This window comes from Chiloscyllium plagiosum, unplaced genomic scaffold (assembly GCF_037043375.1).
Source record: "Chiloscyllium plagiosum isolate Xiang-an unplaced genomic scaffold, Cpla_swu_hap1 HiC_scaffold_4, whole genome shotgun sequence".
NCBI lineage: Eukaryota > Metazoa > Chordata > Chondrichthyes > Orectolobiformes > Hemiscylliidae > Chiloscyllium > Chiloscyllium plagiosum.
Window position 1 is genome coordinate 6,137,288 of NW_028270142.1, and position 13,852 is coordinate 6,151,139.

A 13,852-nucleotide genomic window follows, 5' to 3' on the forward strand; every position below is an offset into this window, starting at 1 on the left:
GTATTGAGTTGGAAGAGATAGGAGAGGTCTTGAACAAGTACTTCTCTTCAGTATTTACGAACGAGAGGGACCGTATTGTAGAAGAGGAGAGTGTGAAATGGACTGGTAAGCTAGAAGAGATACCTGTTAGGAAGGAAGATGTGTTGGACATTTTGAACAACTTGAGGATAGACAAGTCCCCCGGGCCTGACGGGATATATCCTAGGATTATGTGGGAAGCAAGAGAGGAAATTGCAGTACCGTTGGCAATGATCTTCTCGTCTTCACTGGCAACGGGGGTGGTACCAGGGGACTGGAGAGTAGCGAATGTTGTGCCCCTGTTCAAAAAAGGGAATAGGGATAACCCCGGGAATTACAGGCCTGTTAGTCTTACTTCTGTGGTAGGCAAAGTAATGGAAAGGGTACTGAGGGATAGGATTTATGAGTATCTGGAAAGACACTGCTTGATTAGGGACAGCCAGCACGGATTTGTGAAGGGTAGGTCTTGCCTTACAAGTCTTATTGAATTCTTCGAGGAGGTGACCAAGCATGTGGATGAGGGAAGAGCAGTGGATGTAGTGTACATGGATTTTAGTAAGGCATTTGATAAGGTTCCCCATGGTAGGCTTATGCGGAAAGTCAGGAGGCATGGGATAGAGGGAAATTTGGCCAATTGGATAGAAAACTGGCTAACCGGTCGAAGGCAGAGAGTGGTGGTAGATGGTAAATATTCAGCCTGGAGCCCAGTTACAAGTGGAGTTCCGCAGGGATCAGTTCTGGGTCCTCTGCTGTTTGTAATTTTTATTAATGACTTAGATGAGGGAGTCGAAGGGTGGGTCAGTAAATTTGCAGATGATACGAAGATAGGTGGAGTTGTGGACAGTGAGGAGGGCTGTTGTCGGCTGCAGAGGGACTTAGATATGATGCAGAGCTGGGCTGAGGAGTGGCAGATGGAGTTCAACCCTGCCAAGTGTGAGGTTGTCCATTTTGGAAGAACAAATAAGAATGCGGAATACAGGGTTAATGGTAGGGTTCTTAGTCAGGTGGAGGAACAGAGGGATCTTGGGGTCTATGTACATAGATCTTTGAAGGTTGCCACTCAGGTGGATAGAGTTTGTAAGAAGGCCTATGGAGTATTATCGTTCATTAGCAGAGGGATTGAATTCAAGAGTCGTGAAGTGATGTTGCAGCTGTACAGGACTTTGGTTAGGCCACATTTGGAGTACTGTGTGCAGTTCTGGTCGCCTCACTTTAGGAAAGATGTGGAAGCTTTGGAGAGGGTGCAGAGAAGATTTACCAGGATGTTGCCTGGAATGGAGAGGAAGTCGTACGAGGATAGGTTGAGAGTTCTCGGCCTTTTCTCGTTGGAACGGCGAAGGATGAGGGGTGACTTGATAGAGGTTTATAAGATGATCAGAGGAATAGATAGAGTAGACAGTCAGAAACTTTTTCCCCGGGTACAACAGAGTGTTACAAGGGGACATAAATTTAAGGTGAAGGGTGGAAGGTATAGGGGAGATGTTAGGGGTGGGTTCTTTACCCAGAGAGTGGTGGGGACATGGAATGCGCTGCCCGTGGGAGTGGTAGAGTCGGAATCATTGGCGACCTTTAAGCGGCATTTGGATAGGTACATGGATGGGTACTTAATCTAGGTTAGAAGTTCGGCACAACATCGTGGGCCGAAGGGCCTGTTCTGTGCTGTATTGTTCTATGTTCTATGTTCTATGTTCTATGTTCTATGTTCAAACCTTTTTTGGAATGTATAGACATGAGAGGGATGAAGGCTATGGGAACAAAACAGGTCAGAAAGCAGAGAAAAGGAGTTACTGATTTGGATGATGATGATCAACTATGAATGGCTGATTTTTATGTTTCTAATGATAGGCTCCAGGATTTTTGTTTTGCCCTAATTTCCAACCTGTGACACCAAAAACACAACAGGATACATACACCTGCCCATATTCCATTTACCCTGAATTAGCATCCTTTCCAAAATTATCCAGTCCATTTCAAAACACACATAGCTTTGAGAAAAAAAGTGGATGAATTCAGACCCAGGAATCTGAAATGAGTTGATAACAAGAAATGCTGGAGATCACAGCGGATCAGGCAGCATCGATAGAGAGAGAGAGAGCTTTCTCTGTCTCCATGACCCGCCGTGATCTCCAACACGTGGGGTTTTCAACACAGATCCCAGTATCTACAGTAACTTACATCTAAAACCAGCTGACTGCTCATAGCCTTTTTAAACAAACAGGAAAAAGTTTCAGCTCAGAAATAACCCTGGATTTCAGCAATAAAGTGCAGGACAATAAGCTCCAGTGTTCACTACATTCCCTGGAACTGAATCAGTGACGTTAGAAAGCAAATGTTTGCTCAGGCATTTGTAATTTACCCTGGGAAGCAGAGTTACCTCCTGCCTCTGCTAGTTGGTATGAAGGCTGGGGCAGATTTGTCTGGGAGGGATTGAATGGTCAGTTCTGAAACACCTCTCCCACCCCCTTACAAACTCCAGAGTGGGATCCACTCACTCGAGTCTAGATTAGAGTGGTGCTAGAAAAGTGCTGCTCACTCGATGGGATCCCACCAACAGGTAATTTAAACAGGAACAGCCTGCTCAACTTGGTTGAAGTTAACAATAAGTGTCCGATTTGAACCTTCTGAAACGAAAGTGCACTCAGCTGTGAAAGAAACGGAGCCTTTCTGGATGCAGACCAGAGTGAAGCTCAGTCAGGGGCCGGGAAACAGCAGCAACAATGTTTTACACTGCGGAGGTGGGTAAACGCTAATGCTTCAGGCTGGACTGGGGGAGAAAAAAAACAATCTGGTTCCTCTCTTTAACTTTACACCAACTGGTCTTTGAGCGTCAGCTGAGTATCCCGTGTGGGGATGAACAGACAGGGACAGAGACAGAGACAGGGACATCCTACCTGCGGATCCTGCCCAGCAGAACTTTCCCAAGTGACAGCGCCGCAGCCACCAGGAGAACAGCCAACAGGAACCACATCTCCACCGGCTCTCTCCCTCTCTCTCTCTGCCTTCTCTCCCTCTCTCTCTCTCTCTGCCTTCTCCCTCTCTCTGCCTTCTCCCTCTCTCTCTCCCTCCCCACTTTCCCTCTCTGGCTGACTCACTCCTTTCCCTCTCTCTCTCTCACACCCACACACATACTCTGTCTCTCATTCACTCCCACTCTGTCTCTCTCACAAACACATTTTCTCTCTTTCTTATTCAATTCTCTCTCTCTCCTTTCTCATTAACTTCTCTCGCATACACACACACTTTCTCTCTCTCATTCACTCCCCCTCTCTCTCTCATTCACTTCTCTCTCTCTCTGTCTCTCTGCTTTCTCATTAACTTCTCTTTCTCTTTCTCCGTCTTTAACTGCAGACAGGGGTCCGGACTCACGCATGCTCGGTGCTGCAGGCTCTCTAAGGCAGACTTGGAGAGCACCGACCCTGGGAATTCCCCTCGATAACCATCCCCACCCCCGAGACACCACATGGTCACTGCCCACATTCCACACCATCACAGCGGCATAGTGGCTCCCAGTAACAGGGAGCTGGGGAGGACTCCAGTATCTGGTATCTGTGTGGAATTGAATTGAATTTATTGTCACGTGTACCGAGGCAGAGTGAAAAGCTTGTGAGCAATACAGGCAGATCACAGAGTTAAGTGGCAAAGATAAGTAAATAATAGGTAAACAGCGGCAAAAACAAAACACAGGTACAGGCGAATGTTAAGAGTGTGTGAGTCCATTCAGTATTCTAACAACAGTAGGGTAGAAGCTGTTATGAAACCGGCTGGTGCATGTGTTCAGGCTTCTGTACCTTCTCCCCGATGGTAGAGGTTGTAGAAAAACATTGCCAGGGTGGGATGGATCTTTGAGAATGCTGGCAGCCTTTCCTTAACAGTGGGCCTGGCAGATGGAGTCTGTAGATGGGATGTTGGCTTTTGTGATTGTCCGGGCCGCGGTTCGCCACTCTCTGTAACTGTCTCCGATCTTGAACGGTACAGTTACCATACCAGGTAGTGATACATCCAGACAGAATGCTCTCGATGGCGCACCTATAAAAGTTGGCAAGGAGTTTGCACGTTCTCCCTGTGTCTGTGTGAGTTTCCTCCCACAGTCCAAAGATGTGCAGGTTAGGGTAGATTGGCAATGCTGATTTGCCCCATAGTGTCCAAGGATGTGATTAGCCATGGGAAATGCAGGGTTATAAGGAGAGGGTAGAGGGGTGAGTCTGGGAGGGATGCTGTTTAGAGGGTCAGTGTGGACTGATTGGGCCAAAGGCTTGTGTCCACACTGTAAGGATTCTATAGGGGTTTCGGTGGTTCAGCTGCAGGGGCTGGGCTATAAAGGGCAGGAACAGGGCAGTGGGGTTTAAGAGACTGGCTTGTTGGTCTGGGGTTTCTGAGATTGACAGCTATGGCTGACATTGACATTTGGGTATCTGAGGTTGACACAAGCACATCGGAATGAATACTTAACAATACAGCACAGGAACAGGCCTTCGGCCCTTCAAGCCTGTGCACCACATTTTGCCCTTTCACACTAAACCTGTATTCCCTTACAGGATCCGTAAGCCTTTATTCCCTTCCTATTCCTGTATTCATCCAGGTGCTTCTTGAATGCTGCTATTTTGCCTGCTTCCACTACATCCTCTGGCAGCATGTTCCAATCTTTGTCACCATCCTGTGTGTGAAAACCCTGCATCACACATCGCTTTTAAAACTTGCCCCCTCGCACCCTGAACCCGTGTTCCCTCGTAACTGACCCCTCCACTCTGGGAAAAAGCCTCCTACTTCCCACTCTATCCAGGCCATTCACAATCTTATAAACTTCTATCAGGTCGCCCCTCAACCTCCTGTGTTCCAGTGAACATAAACCCAGTCTATCCAACCTTTCTTCATTGCTAAAATCCCCCAGACCAGGCAACATCCTGGTAAACCTTTTCTGTACCTTCTCCAAAGCATCCCCATCCTTCTGGTAGGATGGTTACCAGAACTGTACACAATATTCCAAGTGTAGCCTAAGGATAAAATTCTATAAAGCTGCAGCATAACTTGTCTATCCTTATACTCAATGTCCCTTCCACTGAAGGCAAGCACGCCATAGGCCTTTTTTGCTCCCTTATCTATCAAGACTGCCACCTTCAGTGACCTCCACACCCAGATCCCTCTGCATATCAATACTCCGAAGGGTTCTGCCTTTCACTGTATAATTTCAACCTGTACATGACCTTCCAAAATGCATCACTTCACATTCGAAGCAGAATTAGGCTACGTTTTGGCCCCTCAATCCAAAATCCTTAGGTAACTCAGCAAGTTAGGGTCGAAAATTGAAAGAGAAGACATATGACGCTGTTCGATTTGATGGTGGGCCGAGAAATTGGGAAAAGTTTAGACATCAGTGAAGAAAGGTAAAAGTGGAACTTGCATCGTCTTGCCACATCATAGGGCTGTTCTCTCATTAGAGAGAGAGAGATGACTGGTGGTGGTTTAACGTGAGGGTCACCACGTCTCGGACACAGGGAAAGGTTGAGAAGGAGAGTCCTTCATGGTAACCTTAGCAGGTGCAGGAATTGAACCCACACTGTTGGTGTCATTCTGCATTTCAGTCCTGCCATCCAGCCAACTTACCGACTAGCAAAGGAAGTGGGAATTCACCAGGAAAGCAGTCACTTTCATGCTCTGACCTGGAGGAAGTGGTGTCTACTATAATCCAAAGATCACAGCTGAGTCCATTGAAGATCCCTGTGCCCCATGTTTCACCACAAGCAGGTGAGAAATGATAAATCCACTGCTCGTTTCTCATTCTAATCGATTGGTCACAGCAAAGGTTTAAGTTCTTTTTAAACACAAGACTATATCTTTCTCCAATGTCAGTAGACAGTAATAGGCCAATCAGAAGGTGAGCTTGAGTGAAAGGAAGAGTAATGTTTATTACCTGCTAACCCTGAGAAAACAATAATGACGTGATATTGGGTATAAAGTATTCATACAGGAACCTGGGCCCTCACAGACATAAACTTCAAACATTGCAACGTCCAAATCACCCAGTCCATCAAACCTCTTCAAATATAAAGGAAGGTAGTGGTTGTTAAAGGGTAAGCTCTGGACCTGAGATCAGGGTAGATTAGTTGGTTACTTGAGTGCAGTCAGCAGTAGTGAAGATTCCATTTATTTTAAATTTCTCAGCTTCCTGATACTTCTCCTTTTGTTGTTTATGTGGAACCAGGTCAGCTTCCATGAGAGAAAAAAAGAGATAGAGAATATAGCTTTGCTTCAAGTAATCTCCAGAATCTCTTTTGGAATGCCCCTTGTATTTCCAAAAGGTTCTTTTGTATGGGTTTAGCTCCAGCAGCTATGGTGTTAATGTCCAACACCTGAAGTGGTGTGTATTGTCCCACTTCATCTCTTCCTCAGTCCATGATAGGTTTTGATGATGGATTGTAGGAAGCTGCTGTTTTTGTACAGCTGCTCAGGGCTTGGCGTTTTGTTTCTCACCATTTCAAGGTGACTTGGCCATTTGCCTTGTCTCAATTCCAGCTGCAACAGTTCCAACCACTCTTAAAAAAAATCTATGTCTTCAAATTACAGTCATGTAGCAGTGTGACAAATCCAATCCTCCTTTGCACTTGGCCCTAATCCCACACTCTCTTCTGACCTAAATCGTAGAATCCCTTGAGTGAGGAAGTAAGCCATTTGGCCCACACTGGCCTTCTGAAGAGCATCCCACCCAGGTCCACCGCATAACCCTGCATTTCCCATTGTCAATCCACCTGAACCTGGACATCTTTGGACTGTGGGAGGAAACCTACGCAGGCACAGGAATAACATGCAAACTCCACACAGCCAGTCACCCCAGGCTGGAATCGAACCTGGGTCCCTGGTGTTGTGACGCAGCACTGAGCCAGCATGCTGCCCACTTACAAGTTGCAAGTTGTCTAAGCAAGGACTTTCTACTTTCCACAGTCCCCTGACCACAAGCCTTTCAGATATCCAAGGTATGCAACCTGGCCATGCATAGGTGCAAGAGCAATAAAAGATGGTAGAACATAGAACATTACAGCGCAGTACTGGCCCTTCGGCCGTCGATGTTGCGCCGTCCTGTCATACCAATCTGAACCCCATCCCACCTACACTATTCCATGTACGTCCATATGCCTGTCCAATGACGACTTAAATGCACTTAAACTTGGTGAATCTACTACTGTTGCAGGCAAAGCATTCCATACCCTTAGTACTCTCTGAGCCAAAAAGCTCAGATGTGACACTGCACAAAATTGGCTGACATCTGCACATGGTCAGGCTGTAGGTATGATACCATGCAACCAGGAAAAGGGCTAGGATAGTAGCAGCTACCAGCTTGCCAGTGAGCAAGGTCATATATGAGTTGCACTGCAGAGCGCGTTGAAAAGGGTTGTACACTGCTGATTGTATGAAGAAGTCTATGAAAATCTGATGAAAAGGGAGATGGAGGGGTTGGGCACCAGCTCTACACACCACTTGGTACAGAGCTTGGTGATACCTTTCAGAATGAATCTGGGGGACAGTTCCATGAACACTTCTGAACGAATCACCACGTAGTGCCTGGTGGCCAACGGCTTGGCTTCCATTGAAGCCCGAGCAGCTTTCACCGAGTGTCTGAGTGAAACAGTTGAAGCTCAGATTGCTGCCTGCCTGGCTGTGAATACCAGTGTTCAAACGAGATTGCAGGATGGCACAGAAACCCAGCAATCTGTCCTCCCACAGATCTTAGCGGAGGTGCCACCACTGAGGAGTGGTAGTGGCGCCCTGAAACATGAGCCAGCTGTCCTGTCTCAGGATAGTAGCAACTGACATTCGTTCCCTACTCCTCTGCCAATGCCCCTGCTTTGCCTGAGAGCCAGCTCAGACTGCTGCCACCAATGCAGTGATAATGCACTCAGAAGCTGGACTATTAGTGTCAGAGCTATTCAAGTTGTTTCTCTTTCAGTCTTGCATACTCCAGACAGCAAGATAAAACCACATTGAAGCACTGTGTCAGAAAAGCAGACGCAAACACAAATACAGCCTTTAGAAATTTGGTTTGGAATGCATATTTTGTGTTGATTTTAACACTGTGACCAAGAGAATGATGCACTGATTAGCAACAGAGAGAAGGTAAGGAGTATATGACATAGCTACTAGTCATGTAAAAAAACAAGTCAGGGATGTGCAAGAGACTGGAATTGAAGGAAGTTGTAATTCTCAGAGGAGTGTGGGGCTGGAGATGCTAATGGAGACAGGGAGGGTGAGACAGGACGGATATAAAGAGCTCATGAGAATGCTAAAGTCAACACATTTGGGAACAGGGAACCACTAGATACCAGAGTGCATTGTACTGACATGACCTGATACATATTACTCCAGGGAAACAGAGTTTTGGAACGAATCTTCAGGAAAGTTTTTATTTCATATCCAGTTAGGAAATGCTCTGCTTCGAAAAGAGAAAAGATTTATTTGATAGAGGTGTTCAAGATCATAAGATATCTGGACTGATTAGAGAGAAAGTGTTCCCGATGGTGGAAAGGTCTGGAAGAATAGAGGTCAATGGTTTCCGGGGAATGTTTCTACAGCAAATGTTTAGGATCTCTAATGCACTGTTTCAGAACTGATACAAGCAGTTTCAGCTGTGGTTGTCAAAAAGAAGTTGTATGGTTATCTGAAGACAAAACCACTGTTGACAATGTAGAAAGGCCTATGAAAGCTAAGTTGCTGTTTCACAGACTTGGTGTTGACATAAGGAACTGAATGGTCTCCTGTTTCTATGACAAGCCTGTGCACTCTGAACCTGCTTAAATTGCTTTCATAACTCACGTCCTGATCTTTGGAATGCTGTTACTATGGCAAGACCTTGAGTTTAATCCAAACAATTCTTTCTTGGCAAACAGAATGGCTTGTTCACAATGTGAGTTCTTAGATTAGATTACTCACAGTGTGGAAACAGGCCCTTTGGCCCAATAAATCCACACCAACCCGCAACCCACCCCCCCCCCCCTACATTTACCCCTTCACCTAACACTACAGGCAATTTAGCATGGCCAATTCACTTAACCTGCACATTTTGGAGTGTGGGAGGAAACCGGAGCACCCGGAGGAAACCCACGCAGACACGGGGAGAATGTGCGAACTCCACACAGGCAGACACCTGAGGGGGGAATTGAACTCAGGTCTCTGGCGCTGTGAGGCAGCAGTGCTAACCATTATGCCACCCAGGTCTACAGGTCTTTAATGATATATTCTTGCTTCATGTTTTACACACACAGAATTTTAATTTATCCATGCTACCAATAGATCTTTATTGTACATAAATACTAAGAATTAAACTACAATCCTGTAAAAACTCCATGTGAAAACTAAAGAAAGAATGTGTAATTAAAGGCACGTAGAAATGTGTTGACCATTGTGTACAGTCCGTAGTGAAAAAAAACACAACCTATAGTTTAGGAGTCTGTCTCAATTGAAGCAGTAGGTGGGAATATTTAATGTTGTGCTATATCCATTTTAGTGAAGTGGAAAAATGAATCATTTTTGAGAATGTTATCCAGATAATACATAACACTCAATTGTAAATAACTCAGATCACAATGAGACTGCAACTTTTCAAGGCTATGGTTTATAATCACCCAATCAAGTGCAGTTGAAAATGGGCCAAAATTGTTTGCCTAGTCAGCAACACCCACATCCCATGAATCAATAAAGATAGAGAAGAGAAGTGTGAAGCGCTTTCTCTTTGGCGATTAAATCTGACTTTATTTCCTGAGATACTGGTCAAGAAACGTCCTATGTAAAGAACGCAGTGTCTGCTGATGGGCATCAGTCGTTAATGCCAAGCCCATGTTGAATAGTTTGTACTCCATGGGTCACTACTTTGGTCATCTAGAAACCCACAAGCCATTCTGCCCACTCTGGGGACCTGGGTTTGAATCTCACCATGACAGATGGCAGAAATTGAATTGTACTTGTACAAGACACTTGGTGGAGCTCAGCCGGAGTATTGTGAGCAGTTGTGGGTATCACGTTGTACAGCGTATTGGGGAGAGTGCAGATGTTGTTTACAAAAATAGTTCCAGGAAGGAGAAGGTTCAGTGACAAGGATAGACTGAAGATATTGGGCGAGAAGGAGACTGAGGGGAGATTTAATAGAGACTTTCAAAATCACGAGTGATAGAATAATTAGGGAGACGCTGTTCCGCTTGTAAAATGGAAGTGTAGAATGGAAGTGGATATTATCACCTGTCTCAGTGAGACAGCAGTATATACTGTACATAGACTTCTTCAAACTTGCTAACATAGGGAGCAATACAGCAGAGACTTTAGAAGCTCCATAAAACTCAATTAATTTATTATGTACAAAAATGAATAACATGCTTTTAACGACTAAAGATCTCAATCACTGTCTTTCTTTCACTGCCCGGGTTCTGTAACCAACCCCAAAAATTATTGAAATCCGAAAGAACGGTGGATGCTGGAAATCAGAAGCAAAATCAGAAATTGCCAGAAAAGCTCAGCAAGTCCAGCAGTATCTGTGGAGAGAAATCAGAGTTAATGTTTCGGGTCTGGTAACCTGTTCAATGGGGATGGGCCATAAATATAACACCCACGTTCCATGAAGAAAGAAGACAAAGCAAGATAAAGAAAGGGGGAGGGGGGCCTCACCAGTTCTTCCTACCACAGCCACATCCTTTCCAGCTTACACAGACACACACACAGAGACACACTTACACACACTCTCTCTCACACACACACAGGCACACTTACACACACACACTCTGTCTCACACACACAGGCACACTTACACACACACACACAAACACATTTACACACACACTCTCTCACACACACAGACACACTTACACACAAACACATTTACATACACACACACTCTCTCACAGACACACTTACACACAAACACATTTACACACACATACTCTCTCACACACACAGACACACTTACACACAAACACATTTACATACACACACACTGTCTCACAGACACACTTACACACAAACACATTTACATACACACACACTATCTCACAGACACACTTACACAATGACATTTACACAGACACACTTACACAGACTTACAAACGCATTTGCACACACACATTCTCACACACATTTGCACTAAAACACACATATGCTCTCTCTTCACACGTATACACACTCTCTCTCTCTCGCACGCACACACACCTGATCTCAGTAACGTTGCAATCCAATGGTTGTAACACACTGTGTGACAAGGGGACGATCAGGTTCAGTTGTGATGTCTACATCACTGGATATCCGATCAGCATTCACTGTTCAAATAGGAAGATCATTCCTGAATTGCACCCAGCATGAGTCATTGCCTTCATGAGAAGAGAAGATTCAAAAAATAAATCACTTTGAAATGTAGTGTATATTGTGTAATGTGTAACAGGCACTTTGATTGTACCACGTCACAAATACATAAATTCTCACCCCTATAAATTCTCACAAGCACATTTTTTATATGGCATCAAATAATGCAATAATATAGTTACACTGGCAAGATTTATGAAATTTCAACACTTTGCAACTATCATTGATTCGATTCTATATGTTATAATGCATGTTACAATTACTGTTAATTTTTCAAAAAGCAAATTTTCTTTCTGTCATAATATCTGTACATTTTAATTTGTACTTTATCCCACCAAGCCAAAATTCTGCAACTGATGGAAAGCTGAAACCATGGTGAATGATCTCAAGAAGTTAAATTGGCAGAGGTCCCCGAAAGGCTGTTCATTTGGGATCAGCAACATTTCTGGTTTGAATCAAACAATCTAGTTAGAGGGACCACTAGCGATTCTAGTAATGAAACCCCAGATGGTGAATGTTAGGCCTGCCCACTCCATGTTGATGTGGTTCGTGTGTTTTTAAATGTGGTTGGGAGTTTCCTGCAGTCTTCCCAACATGTTTAACCCTGACAGTTCCAGTCAGAGGGAAGCACACAAGGGAATCCTTAATGTTTCCATAATGGGGCTCAGTGGCATCACGCACATCCCAGTGGAAATTTTACTCCAAATCATGTAATAGCTAGTGCCTGTGTCTCCAGTAAATGTTTGTGGTAGGAAAAGGGAAATAAATGAAAAATGTAGCTTTAGGACATTTCAAGGCACTTTATAGCTAACAATGATATCTGAAATTTAAAGTAAACTTGCCATAATACCACCCTATCATTAGAGAGAGAGCACCATGACTGGTATGTTTTAACCTGATGGTCACCACATCTCAGATGAGGGGGGAGGTTGAGAAGATACAATCTCAGCCAATATGGAAATTCAACCCACACTGCCCAGCCAACTGAGCTAACTGACACCAATATTAGTGTTGCAACGTATGAAAGTGACAGTCTACATCCAGCAAGCTCCCTTAGCCAGTAACAGGGAATAGACGAGACTGAGGGATATATTGACTGAGACTCAAGCGAGAGCTCCCTTTTCAACCAGTGCCATAAGATCTTCAGCTAAAAATGCAAACACCTGAAAGACAGCATCCAGCAGAATGTTGCTGAGCTGGGAAGTTGCTCTCTCTGATTAACTGGCTGTTCAAGGCAATGGGAACTTCCTGCTTGTAATTCCGACAGAAAGTACACCGGCATCTAATCAGCTGCAGGATTGCCTGATGATCTGCTGGTCTCTCTTACCACAATAGGCTGTGGATCTCCATGCTGGAAATTCTCCCGCTTTTGAAAAATGGGGAAAATCCCAGTCTGCGTGTACTTTAGAGGTTTGATCTGTAAATGGGGAGATGTTGCAGACAGGGCAGTGGTTAGATTTAATATTTGATTTATTGTGGTCACATGTAACGAGGTACAGTGAAAAGTGTTGCTTTGCTTGTTATACAGGCAGATCGTACCATATAAAATGCATCAGGGTAGCAGAACAAAGTGTAGAACACAGTATTACAGCCGCACAGAAGGTGCAGAGAGAGAGATTAACATTAACATTTGAGACGTCCATTTAAAAGTCTGATAGCAACAGGGAAGAAACTATTCTTGAATTTGGGTGTGTGTTCGAACTCTTATATCTTCTTCCTGATGGAAGAGGGTGGAAGAGATTAGAACCATGATGGGATGGGTCTTTGATGAAGTTGGCTGCTTTCCTGAAGCAGCAGGAAGTGTAGATAGCGTCAGTGGCTGACAGACTGGTTTGTGTGATGGACTGGGCTGTGTTCACAACTCTATGTACTTTCTTGCAGTCTTGGGGTAGAGCCAAAGCAGTGCCATACTGTGATTGATCTGACTAGGATGTAATTATAAAAATTGGTAAGAGTCTTCATGGACATGCCAAATTTCCTTAGCCTTCTGAGGAAGGAGAGGCGTCGTTGTGCTTTCTTGACCATTGCGTCAATGTGGGTGGACCACGATGGATTATTGATGATATCACTCCCAGGAACTTGATGCTCTTGACTCTCTCCACCTCAGCTCCATGGTTAGAGACAGGGGTGTGCCCTCCTCTCTGCTTCCTGAAGTCAATAACCAGCTCCTTAGTTTTGCTGACGTTGATGGAGAGATTGGTGTCTATACACCATGCCACTAAGCATTCTATCTCGTTCCTGTATTGTGGCTTGTTGCCTACAGGGGTGGTGTTGTCAGCAAACTTGTAAATGAAGTTAGGGTAGAATTCAGACCCACAGCCATGAGTGTGTAAGGAGTATAGAAGGGGTTGGTTATGCAGTCTTATGGGGCACTGGTGTTGAGGATTATGTTGGAGGAGGTCTTCTCACCCATTCTTACTGACTGTAGTCCATGAGTCAGGAAGTTTAGGATCTAGTTACAGAGCAGGGAGCCGAGACCTAGGTGTTGGAGTTTGGAGATGAG

General features: G+C 44.7%; 1 protein-coding gene and 1 long non-coding RNA gene across 3 annotated transcripts in view; one reads left to right on the forward strand and one right to left on the reverse strand.

Annotated features, from left to right (window-relative positions):
- The window catches only part of cyp7b1 (cytochrome P450, family 7, subfamily B, polypeptide 1), a 291,214-nt gene extending 287,838 nt beyond the window's left edge, over positions 1 to 3,376 (reverse strand). The window contains exon 1 of the mRNA XM_087985934.1: positions 2,910 to 3,376. Coding sequence (XP_087842060.1) covers positions 2,910 to 2,986 — 77 coding nt within the window. The 5' untranslated portion in view covers positions 2,987 to 3,376. The remainder of the gene's footprint in view (positions 1 to 2,909) is intronic.
- The window catches only part of LOC148150073 (uncharacterized), a 20,330-nt gene continuing 8,777 nt past the window's right edge, over positions 2,300 to 13,852 (forward strand). The window contains exons 1-3 of one of the 2 annotated variants that reach the window (XR_015756890.1): positions 2,300 to 2,753; positions 5,598 to 5,760; positions 10,461 to 11,429. This is a non-coding gene — a long non-coding RNA (uncharacterized LOC148150073). Of the gene's footprint in view, positions 2,754 to 5,597; positions 5,761 to 10,460; positions 11,430 to 13,852 lie in introns of those variants that run through there. The other variant, XR_015756889.1, reaches the window with a different exon arrangement.